We start from the raw sequence: 15317 nt of genomic DNA on the forward strand, positions 1-15317 counted from the left end.
CCCACCGAGGGCGGGCGTAGGCCCCGCGGCGCCGGAGCCGCTGGAGGGAACGCTCGGGCTTCGGGCGCCCAGTCGTCTCTCCCCACCCCCCCCTCGGGGGGGGGGGGGGCGGCGGCGGGCAGGAGGGAGGCAAAGCGGCGGAACCGGGGTGGGGGTGGGGGGGGCAAAGGGTGCTGGAAGCCGGTTCCCAAATCGTAATCCCCGAGGCCAGGATGCTCCCCTCCCCCCTCCCCCCCGCGCTGCAGCCCGCCAGTCACGCCGCTGCTCGCACGCGTCGGCGCGGGTGTGCTTTGCAGACGGGGTTCGCTCCGGGGCGCCGCGGGCCGCGGGCCCGGGCCCGGCCGGGAGCGCCGGCTGCAGCCCTCGGGCGGCGGGGCGGCGGGGCGGCGGGCGGGCCGCGGCGAGGGCGGGGCCGGCCGCGCGGGGGCGGACCTCGGCGCGCTCCCGGCCGCTCGCTGGCTGTGGGGCCGCGGCGGCTCCTCTGCCGGGTCGCGCCGGAGGACGGGCCTTCGGGCGGCGGCTCGGGCGGCCTGCGGACGGACGCGCGGGCCGAGGCGCAGGCCCCGCGCCCGCCGTCTCCCCCTCCCGCCGGGCCCCGGGCCCGCGCCATGGCCGCCTCGCCGGGCTCCGGCAGCGCCAACCCGCGGAAGTTCAGTGAGAAGATCGCGCTGCACACGCAGCGGCAGGCCGAGGAGACGCGGGCCTTCGAGCAGCTCATGACCGACCTCACCCTGTCGCGGGTGAGGGCCCCGGGGGCGCGGGCGGCGGCGGCGGGGCAGCGCGGGGGAGCGGGGCCGGCGCGGCCGCGGCCTCGGCGCTTCCCCCGCCCGCCGGCCCCTGGCGCGGCCCCGCGGAGGCGGGAGGGCGGCGGCGCGAGGGCGGCCTGAGGGGGAGGGCGAACGGAGCCTCGGGAGGAAATCACCAACGGCTCGGAGGCGGGCGGCGCGGCTTCGCGGGGCTCCGCACATCCTCCGCCAGCCAGCGCCTGTGGCCGGCGGGGCGGGGAGGGCCGCGGGGCCCGGGGGGGGGGGGGGAGCCGCGGGGGTGGGCCTCGGGGAGGGGGGGGCGCATCGCGTGCGAGGGAGGCTTCCCTCTCCGCTCCGCGGAGGTGCCTTCTCGGTCCGCTGTACTGCGCTCGGCCCGGATGTGTTAGGAGGACTGGCAAGGTGCACGGCGTCGCTGGTGACGGAGGAGGGTCCAGGAGGAATGAGTAAGGCGCGAGCCGGGACAAACACCCGGAGGTTGGGAAACTGCGGAGTGAAGCAGTGGAGGATGGAGAGCCAAGAGGAGTGTCCGCGCAGGGCCGCGGGGAGGAGGGTCGCGGGAGCCGGCGAGGCCTTGAGGCCCCCGAATGCTGACCTTGAAGGACCATCGCGAGCACCGCGGAGGATCTGCAGATGCGGGGCGGGCTGGACGCCGAGCTGGGGGCCGAGCGGCTGCGCTGCGGGTCCCCCGCTCACTTCAGCTGCAGACACGTTGTTTTTTTGGCCAGTACGGTGTTTGAGGAAACTTCTTGAATCTGTTGCCAGAAGTTTTTAATTGGGACATTTTCATATCAAATCAATCTTTTCTTTTTCTTCCTTTCTCTTTTTCTTTCTCTTCCTTCCTTTTTCTTTCTTTCACTCTTTTTCTTTTTTCTCTTCCTTTCTCTTTTTTTCTATCTCTTCCTTTCTTTTTCTTTTCCTTTCTCTTTTTTTCTTCCTTCCTCTCTTTTTTCCTTTCTTTCTCTTCCTTTCTCTCTCTTTTTCTCCTTCTTTTTCTTCCTTTCTCTTTCCCTCCCTCCCTCCCTCCCTCCCTCCCTTCCTCCCTTCCTTCTTCCCTCCCCAGTCTCTCCCCTCTTTTTCTTCTTTCCATTTCTGTGTATATTTCTATTTCTTAAAAAAAAATTTTTTTAAACATTTATTCATTTTTGAGAGTGAGAGAGACAGAGCTTGAGTAGGGGAGGGGCAGAGAGAGAGGGAGACACACAATCTGAAGCAGGCTCCAGGCTCTGAGCTATCAGCACAGAGCCCAACACGGGGCTCGAGCTCATGGGGCTCGAACTCGTGGACCGTGAGATCACAACCTGAGCTGAAATTGGACGCTTAACCAACTGAGCCACTCAGGTGCCCCTCTGTGTCTGTCTGTGTCTATGTCAATTTAAAATTAGGAGACCTGATAGCAGGATTATCCTGAATCCCCATATGACAATTATCGGCTGGAGCTGGGTGGTGGTTGCCCCTCAACTGGGGCACAAATTCTTGAGTTGGTCAGGTTCACACCACACCCTGTCATGAGCTCCCACACCAAAGCTGGGTGTCATTTGCCACTTACCATATTTTTTATGGTGTTTTCTTTTAGTGAGGCGAAAGGGAAATGAAATATTTCTTCTTACATTTTTATGCTAAGAAAAATATACAAAGAGAGAAAGAAGGCCGAGGGTTTCAATAATTTTTTTTCTCATGCCCTGGCCAGCTTCCCTCGTTTGTTATCTGCCTGGTTTCCACAGGCGTATACATGTGTGACCTTGGTTAGACTCAGGAGCGAGCATGATGAACTCAGAGCCCGTGGAGAATGGTTGGGTGAAAGCTGAGGTTTACTGCTGGGATGTGTGTGTTATGTGTTGTTTAGATACATAAAGTATGTGCACAAATACATGCCCTCTGAATGTCTGTAGAGCTAGAGTTGGTCCAGTCTCTCACCCAGTTCATGAATCCTCTTTAAAGCACTCCTGATGGGGTGCCTGGCTGGCTCAGTTGGAGCCTGCGACTCTTGAACTCAAGGTTGTTAGTTCCGGCCTCACATTGGGTGTAAAGATTACGTTAAAAAAAATAAAAATAATAAAAATAAAGGGTTCCTGATAGATGAAGCCATGAGTAATGTATAGACTCTTTTTTTAAAAATGTATTTATTTACATATTTACGTATTTATGTATTTATCTACATATTTACAAGTTTATGTATTTATTTTGAGAGAGAATGTGCGTGCACGAGCAGGGGAGAGGCAGAGACAGAGACAGAGACAGACAGAGAGAGAGAGAGAGAGAGAGAGAGAGAGAGAGAGAATCCCAAGCAGGCTGCTTGCTGTCATCCCAGACCAGACCGTGAGATCATGACCTGAGCTGAAACCAGGAGTCGGATAGTCAACCAACCAAGCCACCAAGGCATCCCTGTATAGACTTTTTAAGGCAAATTTTTTTTCACAGACCCTCCATGTTCATTTAAATGAGTTTGGTTATGTTACTTAAAAATAATTCAAACATAAACTTATACATAAAGTCCTTTGATTATAGTTGTGGTTCAGTCATAACTAAAAGATGTGCACAGAACAAATTCACTCAGCGTTAAAAATGCAATAAATTCGAATTAACATCATTAATTTGATACGATAAATGCTAATTTGCCAAACTCAGTTGAAGCTCTCAGTATGAATATGATGCTAACCCCTAATAATTCAGATTTTCTTGGGTTAAACGAGGCTGGTCAGGTGTGCTCCATGGGATAGCTCAGTTCACCCACTACTTTCCTCTGTTCTGATCACTACAAAATTATGATGTCACCTTTCCCTTTACCTGGGACAGTACATCATGTACATGTTAGTTCCTCCTGTGTTCTTTCTCTGCTATCAGTTCACATAAAGTCATACTACTTGGGTTCACCGTGTTTATTTTTTTTGTATATGTTAAAAAAAAATTTATGAGTAATCTCTATGCCAACCTGGGGCTTGAACTCACAACCCTGAGATCAAGAGTTGCCTGCTGTACAGACTGAGCCAGCCAGCCGTCCCAGGTCCAATGTGTTTATAACACAAAGGCAAATGATAACACTGGATTTGCTGGGGGATATTTGCTTATTTAAAAATTTTAAGGATTATTTTCATAATGAAGTTCACAAAACTGAACACTTCTCATAGGGAACTCTTAGATTCCCAAAGTATATGTCTATAAACCTTCAAGGGTCCAAAGAGCCCAGGTGGAGAAGAATCCGTCTAGTTCATTATCGGTCACTGGATGACAGATGTACCGACTTTCCCATGGCATGGCATTTCCCATTTTTCCATCAGCCCATGGCAGAATGGATAATCGATGTAGGTACTCTTTCCTCTCTGAGCCTGGGCTGCTCTTCAAGGCATTCTCTGCACAATCAGAGCCAGTCCTTCAGAGTTGGAGTTAAGTCTTATTTGCCTAGTCGGCGGGATAGACTAGATTATGGAGTATTTTTCACTCTAGCTGTAGGGGCTCGGCCTTACTAGGAAGCAATGGGAATATTTGGAGAAGAGAATGCTATGGGAGGGTTGCTTTAGTCGCAGCCCTTGGGATGGTAGGAAGGATTCACACGTGGATCCTGGTATGCCTGGAAAGAGACCGTTCCTTTTTTCATTCATTCGTCAGTACTGGAGTACCCGCCGTGGTTGATGGGGTGGGGGGTGGAGGCTAAGACTTGGCGCCTTGCTTCAAAGGTCTTATTAATTTGTTCATCAGATGCTTATCGTATCCCTGGTGTGTGCCAGAGATTAGGATGGACCGAGGGCATATCATGGCCAGCAAGCAAAACGCAGTCTCCTCATGGATTTTGGGGTTTAATGGAGAAGATATTCCTGTGACAAGTCAGGACACGTTTTGATGAATATTGCAGAAAGGGAAGCAGGCATAGCTCTGGGAATGGATGGTAGGGAGTCCTCACCTCTTCTAGTGGCCTAAAGGATTAGTGGGGTTGGGGTAGCCATTTGAGGGTATGTGCTTGTGTGTTGAGGGAGAGAGAATGTTTCAGGTGTAGGGAACAGAGGCCCAGCGAGGGGACAAAGATGGTGATCTGAGCTGAGGCATTCACAGGGATCAGATCGTAGAGGCAGGACATGAGACTTGATCCTAAGGACAATGGCGAGTCAAGGAAGGGGTTGACGTAGGGGCGATTTGCGATGCCTCTAGCTCCAGGATCATGGCTAGAACAGCGGAGAAGGTGGCAGAGAAAGCATTTGGAGGTCATGATAGTCCAGGAGATGTGATGATGGCCTTGACACTAGGGGGGAGCAAGAGGAAGGCAGAGAGGTGAACAGATCGATACTTTATAGGAGCTAGAAATGACCAGATTTGGCAAATGGACGATCCCCAGCTTTCAGACTTGAGCCATTTCCGGGTATCCTCTAGAAAGGGGGGCAGCACTGGTGGGAGCAGACGCTTCACTGTCAGGAGATGGTGAGCGTGAGGTGCCTGTGAAGCACGTAAGTAGAGATGGCCCCGCAGGCCGTTGTTTACATGGTCCTGAAGCCACATGAGGATCTCCGAATAAGGGGAGGGAAGTCTGGACCAGTGACAGAAGTATGGGGACCTTTGGTGTGTAGTCGTAGGAGTAGATTCAGCCGCCTGGGAAGAATTTCAAGAACACGTCTTGCAAATTGGTGAACTAAACTCTAATTTGACCCTTGCAAGGGTAGAAAGGTGTACGTGTGCCCAAATGTGTCTTTTTTTTTTTTTTTTGAGACAGAGAGAGACAGAGCATGAACAGGTGAGGGGAAGAGAGAGAGGGAGACACAGAATCTGAAACGGGCTCCAGGCTCTGAGCTGTCAGCACAGAGCCCGACGCGGGGCTCGAACCCACGGACCGTGCGATCATGACCTGAGCTGAAGTCGGACGCTTAACCGACTGAGCCACCCAGGTGCCCCATCTTTTTTTTTTTTTTTTTTAAGTTCATTTATTTATTTTGAGAGGGAGAGAGTGCGTGCACAAATGGGGGAGGGGCAGAGAGCAAGGGAGAGAGAGAGAATCCCAAGCAGGCTGTGCCCCACGGTCAGTGCTGAGCCCAATGTGGGGCTCGAACTCAGGAACCGTGAGATCGTGACCTGAGCCAAAGTCGGATGCTTAGCCAACCAAGCCACCCGGGTGCCCCCAAGTGTGTTTTTTTAAAAAAAAATGATCAGGAGTAACAGTGAATATTGGGATTTGACATCAAAGTCAGGATGCTGGCTTCTTTTGAAAAATGAAATCATCTAATCACACTCCCCCTACGTTTCTGCCTGGAGCCCCGCAGTGGCTTCCCCCAGCAGAAGGGGCATGTGATGTACGTGCTCCTCAGTTTGCACCATCCGCACTGCTCCCTGAGGTGCCCCTCACAGTGACCCCTGCTGCTTCACGTCTCTTCCGCGCTTGGCGCCTGCAGGCGTTTGGGGTTGTGAGGCCTGCTGCGGAGGGAGACGTGGACAGGCCCAGAGAAGCCCAAGGAGCTTAAAGGGAAGGTGGGGGAGGGGAGCCAGCAAAGAAGACGGAAGAGCAGCCAGAGGGGGAAAAGCGAGAATGTCAACCAGCTGAGCCCGGTGCTGCTGCCTCGGTCTGACATGATGAGGGACGCGTCGTTTGGTCCAGTCAAGTGGGGCGGTCGCTGGTAATCTTGGCGAGAGGCCCTGCATTCACGGGGTGCTGGTTGGAAAGGAGGCTGGGAGGCACTGAGGACCAAACGGAAGGAAAGAGGACTGCAGACTTGTTCCAGAAGTTTGACTTTGAAGGACAACTTGTAGTTTTGACACACCGCAGGGTAAACACCGCCCGTCAGCCTGGAGCGCTCGTTTAGTTTGAATGTTGGGGGAGAATCATCTTTGTGTTGAAAGCAAACAAATATCGGACATGTTCTGTAAGCAGTGAGGCCTCTAAGGCGGAGTAAAGACTAGACATACTGGATTGGGGCTAAATATTGAGCGCTGTCTGTTTGCCAGGTACTGACTGTGCTGACTCCTCTACATTCGTTATCTCGGATGGTTTTCACAAAGACCCTATGGGGTGCGTATCCAGAATATCCTTTATTTTACAGATGAGCAAGCAGGCTCGAGAGGTGCGGTTGCACGGCTGGTTAGTGGCAGGGCTGGGGTTTGGATGTGGCTGCTCCGCTGAGTGTGTCCTCGACTGCTTTCGTCCCCCATCCGGAGGTCTAATTGCACTGGCAGCCTGTGTCGAAAACACTTTCCCCATTGAACTGCCACGATCCTTTTGTCAAAAATCAACTGGGAAAAACAAAAATTCAACTGGCCAGATACCGTGTGGGTCTGTTTTCGGACTCCCTCTTCTGTGTCGTTGACCCGCACATCCCTCTTCTTGATAGTAGCACTCCCCCTGGGTGACTGCAGCTTTGTAGTAAGTCTTGAAGTGAGGTAACTTCAGTCTTCCAACTTTGCTCTTACAAAAGTTTTTTTTAATGTTCATTTATTTTTGAGAGAGAGAGAGACAGAGCGTGAGTGACGGAGGGGCAGAGAGACACGTGCACACACACAGAATCCAAAGCAGGATCGGGGCTCTGAGCCATCAGCGCAGAGCCCGACATGGGGCTCAAACCCACGAACCGTGAGATCGTGACCTGAGCGGAAATAGGATGCTTAACTGACGGAGCCACCCAGGCGCCCCTACTTTGCTCTTTTGAGAGATTGCTTTGGAGTGCCTGGGTGGCTCCGTCGGTTAAGCGTCCGACTTCGCCTCAAGTCATGATCTCGCATTTCATGAGTTCGAGCCCCACATTGGGCTCTGTGCTGACAGCTCAGAGCCTAGAGCCTGCTTTGCGCCCCTCCCCTGCTCATGCTCTGTCTCTCTCTGTCTCAGAAACAAATAAACATTAACAAAATTTTTTTTAAATCGCTTTGACTACTGTAGGTTGGTCATTTGCACATCCATAAGTTTTAGGATTCTTTTGTCAGTTTCTATAAAAAGGCCTGCTGGGCTTGTGTTTGGGATCGATTGTTGGGAGACTTGGATCTCATTTCATGTAGACATTGAAGGGCGGTCCACCCAAGTGTGTGACTGTAGGCTAAGGGTCGCTGACTTAAGTTACAGGGTGAGGCATGTAGGGAAAAGGAGTGGAGGAGCCAGGAATGAGGTAAGTGGTAGCCGATCTCGGGCCACAGTCGAGGAATCGTAGGGTGCCATGAGGTCTTGGGCAAACAGGATAACCCAAGCCCTGTGCGGGGGGAGCAGCCACTTCTCAGCTGCATGCATTGTGGCCACGCAAGAATGTACACTCAGCGTTGTTTGATCTTCCAATCAAGAGAAGTTGGGAATCCAGATTTTTAAACAGTCTTCCAATGGGAAAATGAAAGTTTAAAGCATCGAGTGGGTCAGTATCCTGTGGGTCAGCCAGAACTCCCTAGGCTAAACGTGGCCTCTGGCCTGCCAGTCTGTGACCTCTGCCTTAGGCTACTCATTCTTTGGTGCTCACTTTCGTTATTAGTAAGCATTATGGTGTTGAAGACCGTCTCGAAGGTTCTTTCTAGGTCACTGACTCTATATTTCAAAAGAGGAAAATAGCCAAGTTACTCAAGGGTTTAGGAGGTGGTTGAGAACGTCAACAATGATAATACTTCGAGAGGTTGTCCGTGGCTTTACATTTTCTATCCCCCGTCACCTCTCTTTTCTCTCTGTGAAGTAGACAGCAGAATAATTTACCCAGCCAAGTGGGGGCTTCAGGTCACACAGGTCTTTCAACTCCAACCCCGGTACTCTTTTTACTGTGGCGCAAGTCTCTGAAGACCCTAGAATAGGCACTTGGGGATGGAGCCCACCCATGGGAGGCTGTGAGAGGGCCTTCAGCTCAGTGGAAGGCAGGTCTCCAGCTAGATTCAGAACTTAGCCTGTTGCAGTGCTAAGGCTTTCGCGTAAGAGTCAAAGCCTTTGTGAGAACTCTCTGGAGGCAAGAACTTTGGCATGTGTTCATCTTAGTAGAACAGTGCCTGGCATGGTGACCCACACAGTGAAAAGTTTTTGTGTAAGCGAATAAGTGGATGGATTGATGGAAGAAGGAATCAAAGGCTTTAGATCAAGGGGTCCAAGAGTTTTGTCTAGAGAATATCAAGGATAGAGAGTCACGTGCTTCTGGTAAGAGTTTCGAGAACGTTAAGATCAAAAGCAGAGACTTTATTCTTGTAACTCAGCTGATGGATGGAAAAGGCTCACCATGTCCTTCCTCCTCCTCATATTTGGCTCTCAGATCTGGGTTTTGATGAAAAGATTACAACTGCTTCCCAGTGCAGTATGTTTGAGAAAGCAGATACTGTGGGTTTAAGGAAGTTAAGGCCACCAAGGGGTTTTGTATGCCTTTAAAACTTCCAACCAGATACAGGCTTTTATCTTTTGGGGATGCATATTGAAATATGGAACGATACGACGTCTGGATTTCTTTCCATGAGGGGCGGCACGGGTAGTGGAGCTGGCAAAGATAAATCAAGACTGGACATAAGATAATCGTGGAAGCTGGATAGATGGGATTTCATTGTACCCATCTCTATTTTGTATGTATTTGAAATATTTTATAATAAATATGAAAACCAAACAAAATCAGAGAGCTTCATAGGGCCAGGGATGCTTTTTTTTTTTTTTTTTTTAAATCTTATTTATTTTCAGAGAGAGAAGAGTGAGCGAGCAGGGGAGGGGCGGAGACAGAGGGAGACAGAGAATCCCAAGTAGGCTCCACACTGTCAGCTCAGAGCCTGACGCGGGGCTCGACCTCATGAAATTGCGAGATCATGACCTGAGCCAAAATCAAGAACCAGACTCTTACCTGACTGAGCCATCCCGGCGACCCCCCAGTGGTGCTTTTGATCCATCAAACTTCACTTTTCTCTCAGCTTGTAAATAGTATGATCATCGAGAGAAATGAACAATGGAAGGGACCACAGCACCTAGAAAAATGTGGGTTTTGAGATAGCTATAGCTTGGCCTCTTCTAGCTGTGTGCCCTCAGGCAAATGGTGAACTTTCCTAAGTCTGGGTCTCCAGGTCTGTAAGAGCAGGATAATACGAGCTTGGTGGTTGTGGGGAGGGTTAGGGATGAAAGGAGCAGAACACCTGAGGACAGCATCTGGCTCATCGCAGGGGCTCTTATCTGGCAGTTTTCATTATTGTCAAAGGGCCTAATAATGAAAGGGTAAAAAACCTGCTTGGGGGTTCCCACCTACGGTTTCTTCCCTACGTGAATTCTACGTGCCGAGGGTTCTACAACCTCAAAGGTCGTTTATTATTTTAGAAACAGAACCTTAAAGACCAAATGGGACCACCTTGGGGTTTCCAAGAACTGTAACCAGTTCACTGCCTTTGGATATGAAGCAAGGAAGAGTTCACAGAAGGAAGTGAAAACAGTGGGGTGCCATTTGATAGCTGTCGAATTTGCCTTCATCTTTGCCCCAGTTAATGACCATCTTCAGTGTTAGTGAGTTTTGTTTGTGATAAACTGTTTCCTCACATATACATGGGTACACCCCTTGGGAAATCATTGTGGCATTATGTATCGAGAGCCAGCTAAAGGCCCATACCCAGAGACTTAGTACTCACTCTTTGGCGTGTGTTCTAAAGAAATGATGCAGAAGAAGAAATTCTGTATGGCCGTTCAAAAAGATTAACATCACAGAAAAGGGGCACCTGGGTGGCTCAGTCGGTTGAGCGTCCGACTTCGGCTCAGGCCATGGTCTCGTGGGTCGTGAGTTCGAGCCCCGCGTCGGGCTCTGTGCTAACAAACACCCCAGAGCCTGGAGCCTGCTTCAGATTCTGTGTCTCCCTCTCTCTCTGCCCCTCCCCTGCTCATGCTCTGTCTCTCAAAAATAAATAAATGTTAAAAAAATTTTTTTTTAAATATCACAAAAAAGTTAAGATGTAGGCATGAAAGATTGTGGCTATGATTACCGCTGTGCAGCTATTTACATGTAGATGGAGACAAGAGCACGTAGAAGGGAAAACAGCTAATGTGTTAGAGTCACTGAGTGTGGCTTAGATTTCCTTTAAGAAATTCTTTTATTGCCGTTAAAGATTGTGCCTGCACACCTACACACGTACCCAAAGGCCTTGCAGAGACCTCACTATCACAGTGCGTGGGACATTTGGAATGTGGGTAAATTCTTCCCCCAAAATAGGCTAGTCAAAAATCGGAAAGTGGGGTACCTGGGTGGTTCAGTCAGTTAAGCGTCCAACTTCAGCTCAGGTCATGATCTCACAGTTTGTGGGTTCGAGCTCCGCATTGAGCTCTTCTGCTGTCGGCACAGATCCTCTCTCTCTCTCTCTCGCTCTCTCTCTCTCTCTCTGTGTGCCCCTCTCTGGCTTGCTCTCTCTCAAAAATAAATATTAAAAAAAAAAAAGAATTTTTTTAGTGGAATTTAGTGGAATACTATTTAAAAAGAATCAGAAAGCACTGGAAACCTGAAGGTTTCAGGTAGGAAAAGGTAGAAGAGGAATCGAAACCAAGACTTTCACTCTTGAACCATTTTACTACAAAACACCGCACATCGATGCTCCTCTCAGATGTTTGCTGTCCTGTCTCACCCGTCTTGAAATCTCTTTGTTTCCAGGTCCAATTTCAGAAGCTTCAGCAGCTCCGCCTTACGCAGTACCACGGAGGATCCTTACCAAACGTGAGCCAGCTGCGGAGCAGCGTGCCAGAGTTCCAGGTACCTCCAGATACTTCCTTTCTTCAGGCTGAAGCGAGTGTAAAAAAAAAGATAGATAGAGGTTGTCCTTACAAAGATGAGATCTTGAAGGATGCAGTTCAGTGTTCTTCTGGGAAGTCGACCATTCTTTTTCCTAGTTCCTGCAGCATGAGATAGTGTTATCTCACGGGCCAGCGGTCTAAGGCTGCCCTGTCCGGTAGAGACATGCTGTGAGCCACATGCGTAATTCAAACCTTTCTAGGAGCCACGTTAAAGAAAGAGAAGCAGGTGTCATTAATTTCAGTATTGTTTAAATGACTTAGTTATTTAACCAGTATATCAGAAATGCCACGTCAACATAGAAGCAGCACAACAAACACAAAGGAGGTATGCACGTTCTTTTTTAAATCAGTCTTTGAAACCTGATGGGTGCTGTATGCTTACAGCCCATCTCCGTTCAGACTCGCCATAGTTCACTGCTTTCATGTGGTGGTTTTCGGCCGTCTTGGACGGTACGGACCTAAGGCACAGATACGTGGTGTCTTTTGCACTTAGATTAGTGCAAGGTCATAGGGTGCTCCAATCACTCATATCCAGTGGAGAGTCTTGTACAGAACAACGTGGAATTGATACTTCAGACAGTGGTGTGGGATGCTGTTGTTAAGATCCAAGTGAGAATTACTTAGGTACCCTAGTCTCTGAGAAACCAGAAGAAGCCTGTCGTTCCAATTAGACAATTTAAGATTTGGTGTTCAAGTTGGGATATAAACTTTAAGACAGAGCATACGTTGATTTATTTGAGCGACTCCCATTTTCAAAGTGCTGTCGTCTTTCTTTGTTGTAAAATCCGGGCTCACTTGTTTGATGATGTCCCATAAGGCAAAAGTATTCTTTAAAATGGAGACTTCCATTTGATCAAATGGGAGTGCTAATAGGAGTTCTTAAATATAATGGTTATTAGAAAAAGTATAATATGACCATATTTGTGCCTTATTACACTGGAGTCTTGTCTTTACCATATTGATATGGAATCTCACTGTAGTGTTGCCTGTATTTTGGGATCTGCCTCTATAGATCACATGCTCTTCTACATGGGCCTACTGGATCATTCGGTGTCCAGATAAAGTAGATCTCTGCTTTATGCTGGATTTCTGGCTTCTGAAATCGTCTTTGTCGAGGTTTGCTGTGTTTGAGATCCTGATTTGGTGGTACTTTGTAGTCAACTTCAGAGGAATATAGAACTTCCCATCCTGCCCCTGCCCTGTTGCAAAGGGGAATGAATGGGATGAACTAACAGCCCTTGACCCTCTCAGGATTCTTTCTTTGGATACTTTCATTGCTTTGAAACAATCACAAATTTACAGAAAAATTGGAAGTTCAGTACAAATAACAAAAAAAATTTTTTTTCATGTTTTTATTTTATTTTTGATATATATATATAGAGAGAGAGAGCGAGTGTGTGCGCAAGCGGGGGAGGGGTAGAGAGGGAGAGGGAGACACAGAATCCGAAGCAGGTTCCAGGCCCTGAGCTGTCCGCACAGAGCCCGATGCGGGGCTCAAACTCATGAACCGTGAGATCATGACCTGAGCCGAAGTCCGAGATTCAACCCACTGAGCCACCCAGGCGCCTGCACTTTTTTATTTTCTTTTTTTACCCCTTGAGAGACTAAGTTGTGAACCTGATGCTCTATCAGCCCAGAGTATTTCACTGTGTATTTTCCTGTAAGCAAGGACGTCGTCACTCATAACCCAAACAGAGCCATCAAAATCAGAAAATTAACAGTGGAATGTTATTACCGCCTGATCCATAGACCCCGTTCACATGTGGTTTCACTGCATGGCCTATTACGGCCCTTCCTAGCAGGATCCAGTTCAGAATCACATGTGTTTAGTTATTGTCCTCAGTCTCCTTCAGTCTAGAACGGTTTTTCAGTCAGTCTTTTATCTTTGATATTAAAAGTACGTATTTTTTTTTTTTTTTTTTTTTACTTTTGTGATCTGGCCACTTTTGAAGACCATTAGCCAGGAATTTTGTAGCATGTCCCTCATTTGGGGCTTGTCTGATGTTTCTTTGTGATCCAAGTCAGATTATGCGTCTTTGGCAGGAGTGGCACAGAATGATGCTGTTACTGTGTCCCCTTGAGTGGGTGGAGTGTGTCCCACGCCTCTTTGCATTAAAGTTACTCGTTCCCTTTGTAATGAACAGATGCTTTGTGAGGAGATACCATGTCCTGCTCCTTATCAGGCTTCCTTACATCTTTTTATTTATTTCTGAATATCCAGTTTTGCGGCTTCTTTAATTCAGTGGGTTAGTCTGTAACTATTAGTTACTTTGATGCCCGTATCATCCCCGGTTAGCCCAGTAGGAGCCTTCTTCCCAGGATTCTTGACAAATTGAGAAGACAAAGGAATCCTAGGAATACAGATTTCAAAAGAAAACAGGTTTGTTTTAAGTAGGCTCCACACCCAGTGTGGGGCTTGAACTCATGGCCGGGAGATCAAGAGTCACGTGCCAACCAGGCGCCCCCAGATTTTTTTTTAAGTAAGCTTTTTTGAGGTGTAATTTGCCTACAATACGATTGGCCTATCTCAGGCATACAGGTCTGTGCTGTATAATCACCACCGTAGTCAAGATACAGAAGAGTTCCATCATCCCCCAGAAGTTCCTTCATGTCCCTTTGTAATCTGGCTCCATCCCCCACCTCCAGCCCCTGGAAACCACTGCTCTGTCGTTTAGCCTGTCCCAGCGTGTCCTATAAAGGGAATCAAAAGTGTGTGATTTTACACGCTCTTCTTTCACTGAGCAGATCGCATTTGGGAAGCATCTACATTGTTGCATGAATGAGTTTTCTAGAGCTGCCATGAGCTGGGGGGCTTACGACAGCAGAAGTCTAGTCTCTGAGGCTGGAAGTCTGAGATCAGGGTGTCGGTTGGGCCCTGCTCTCGGAAGGCTCCAGGGGAGAATCCTGCCTTGCCTCTTCCTAGCTTCTGTTGGTTCCTTGGTGTCCCTTGGCTTGCAGCTGCTCACTCCAGCCTCTGCCTCCTTCCCTCTGACCTTCCTGTTTGTAGGTGTCTCTGTGTCCAAAGCTCCCTCCCCCTTCTCTTTTAAAGACACCAGTCCCTGGATCAAGGGCCCACTCTAATCCAGTATGATCCCATTGTAGTCTGATTTTATCTGCGAAGATTCTGTTTCCAAATAAGATCACATTCACAGGTACTGGGGATTCAGGCTTGAGCATATCTTTTCAGGGGAACATAATTAACTCCCTGCATTGCGTTTATCTGGGGTTTATTCCTTTTTATTGCTTTCTATTCCATTATATGGGGGCGCTAGGGTTCCGTTATCCTCTCATCAGTTAACGGGCGTTTGGATTATTTCCACACTTTGGCACTTGTGAATAAAGGTATTCACGTATAGTTTTTGTGTAAATACCTAGGAGTGCAACTGCTGGGTGACATGGCACGTGCAGCTTCAAGCTTGTAAGAAGCTGCCAAACCGTCTTACAACGTGCCTGTGCTGTTTCACATTCCCACCAGGAGGTACAAGAGAGAGCCCCAGTGGTTCTGCCCCGCTTTCCAGCACTTCGTACTCCAATATTTCAGGGGTTTGTTTTTTGATTGTGGGGAAAACACAACATAAAATTTACCATCTTAACCATTTTTAAGTGTCCAGTTCGAGTACAGTGTCATCTATACAGTGTCAAGTATATTCACATGGTTGTGCAGCCAATCTCCAGAACGTTTTCATGTTACACAACTGAAGCTCTGTCCCCATTAAACCACCACTCCCCGCTCCCTCCTCCCCGGGGCCCCCGTAACCACCACTCTCCTTTCAGCGTCTGAATTTGAGTGCTCTGGGCGCTTCGTGTCAGTGGAATCCTACAGTACTTGTCTTCTCCCGACTGGCTTATTTCACTTAGCAGGTGTCCTCAAGGCTCATCCGTATGGTAGC

At 49.0% G+C, this 15317-nt stretch overlaps 1 protein-coding gene across 3 annotated transcripts in view; it reads left to right on the forward strand.

The window, feature by feature from the left end:
* The first annotated feature begins 429 nt into the window (after positions 1-429).
* Positions 430-15317, forward strand: part of CRTC3 (CREB regulated transcription coactivator 3) — a 152639-nt gene continuing 137751 nt past the window's right edge. For all 3 annotated transcript variants that reach the window (XR_008298944.1, XR_008298945.1, XM_053223519.1), the window contains exons 1-2: positions 430-740; positions 11288-11386. Coding sequence is in view for 1 of the 3 variants with exons in the window: in XM_053223519.1 (XP_053079494.1) it covers positions 609-740; positions 11288-11386 (231 nt within the window). In the remaining 2 variants the exon portion in view is untranslated. The remainder of the gene's footprint in view (positions 741-11287; positions 11387-15317) is intronic.

This window comes from Acinonyx jubatus, chromosome B3 (assembly GCF_027475565.1).
Source record: "Acinonyx jubatus isolate Ajub_Pintada_27869175 chromosome B3, VMU_Ajub_asm_v1.0, whole genome shotgun sequence".
NCBI lineage: Eukaryota > Metazoa > Chordata > Mammalia > Carnivora > Felidae > Acinonyx > Acinonyx jubatus.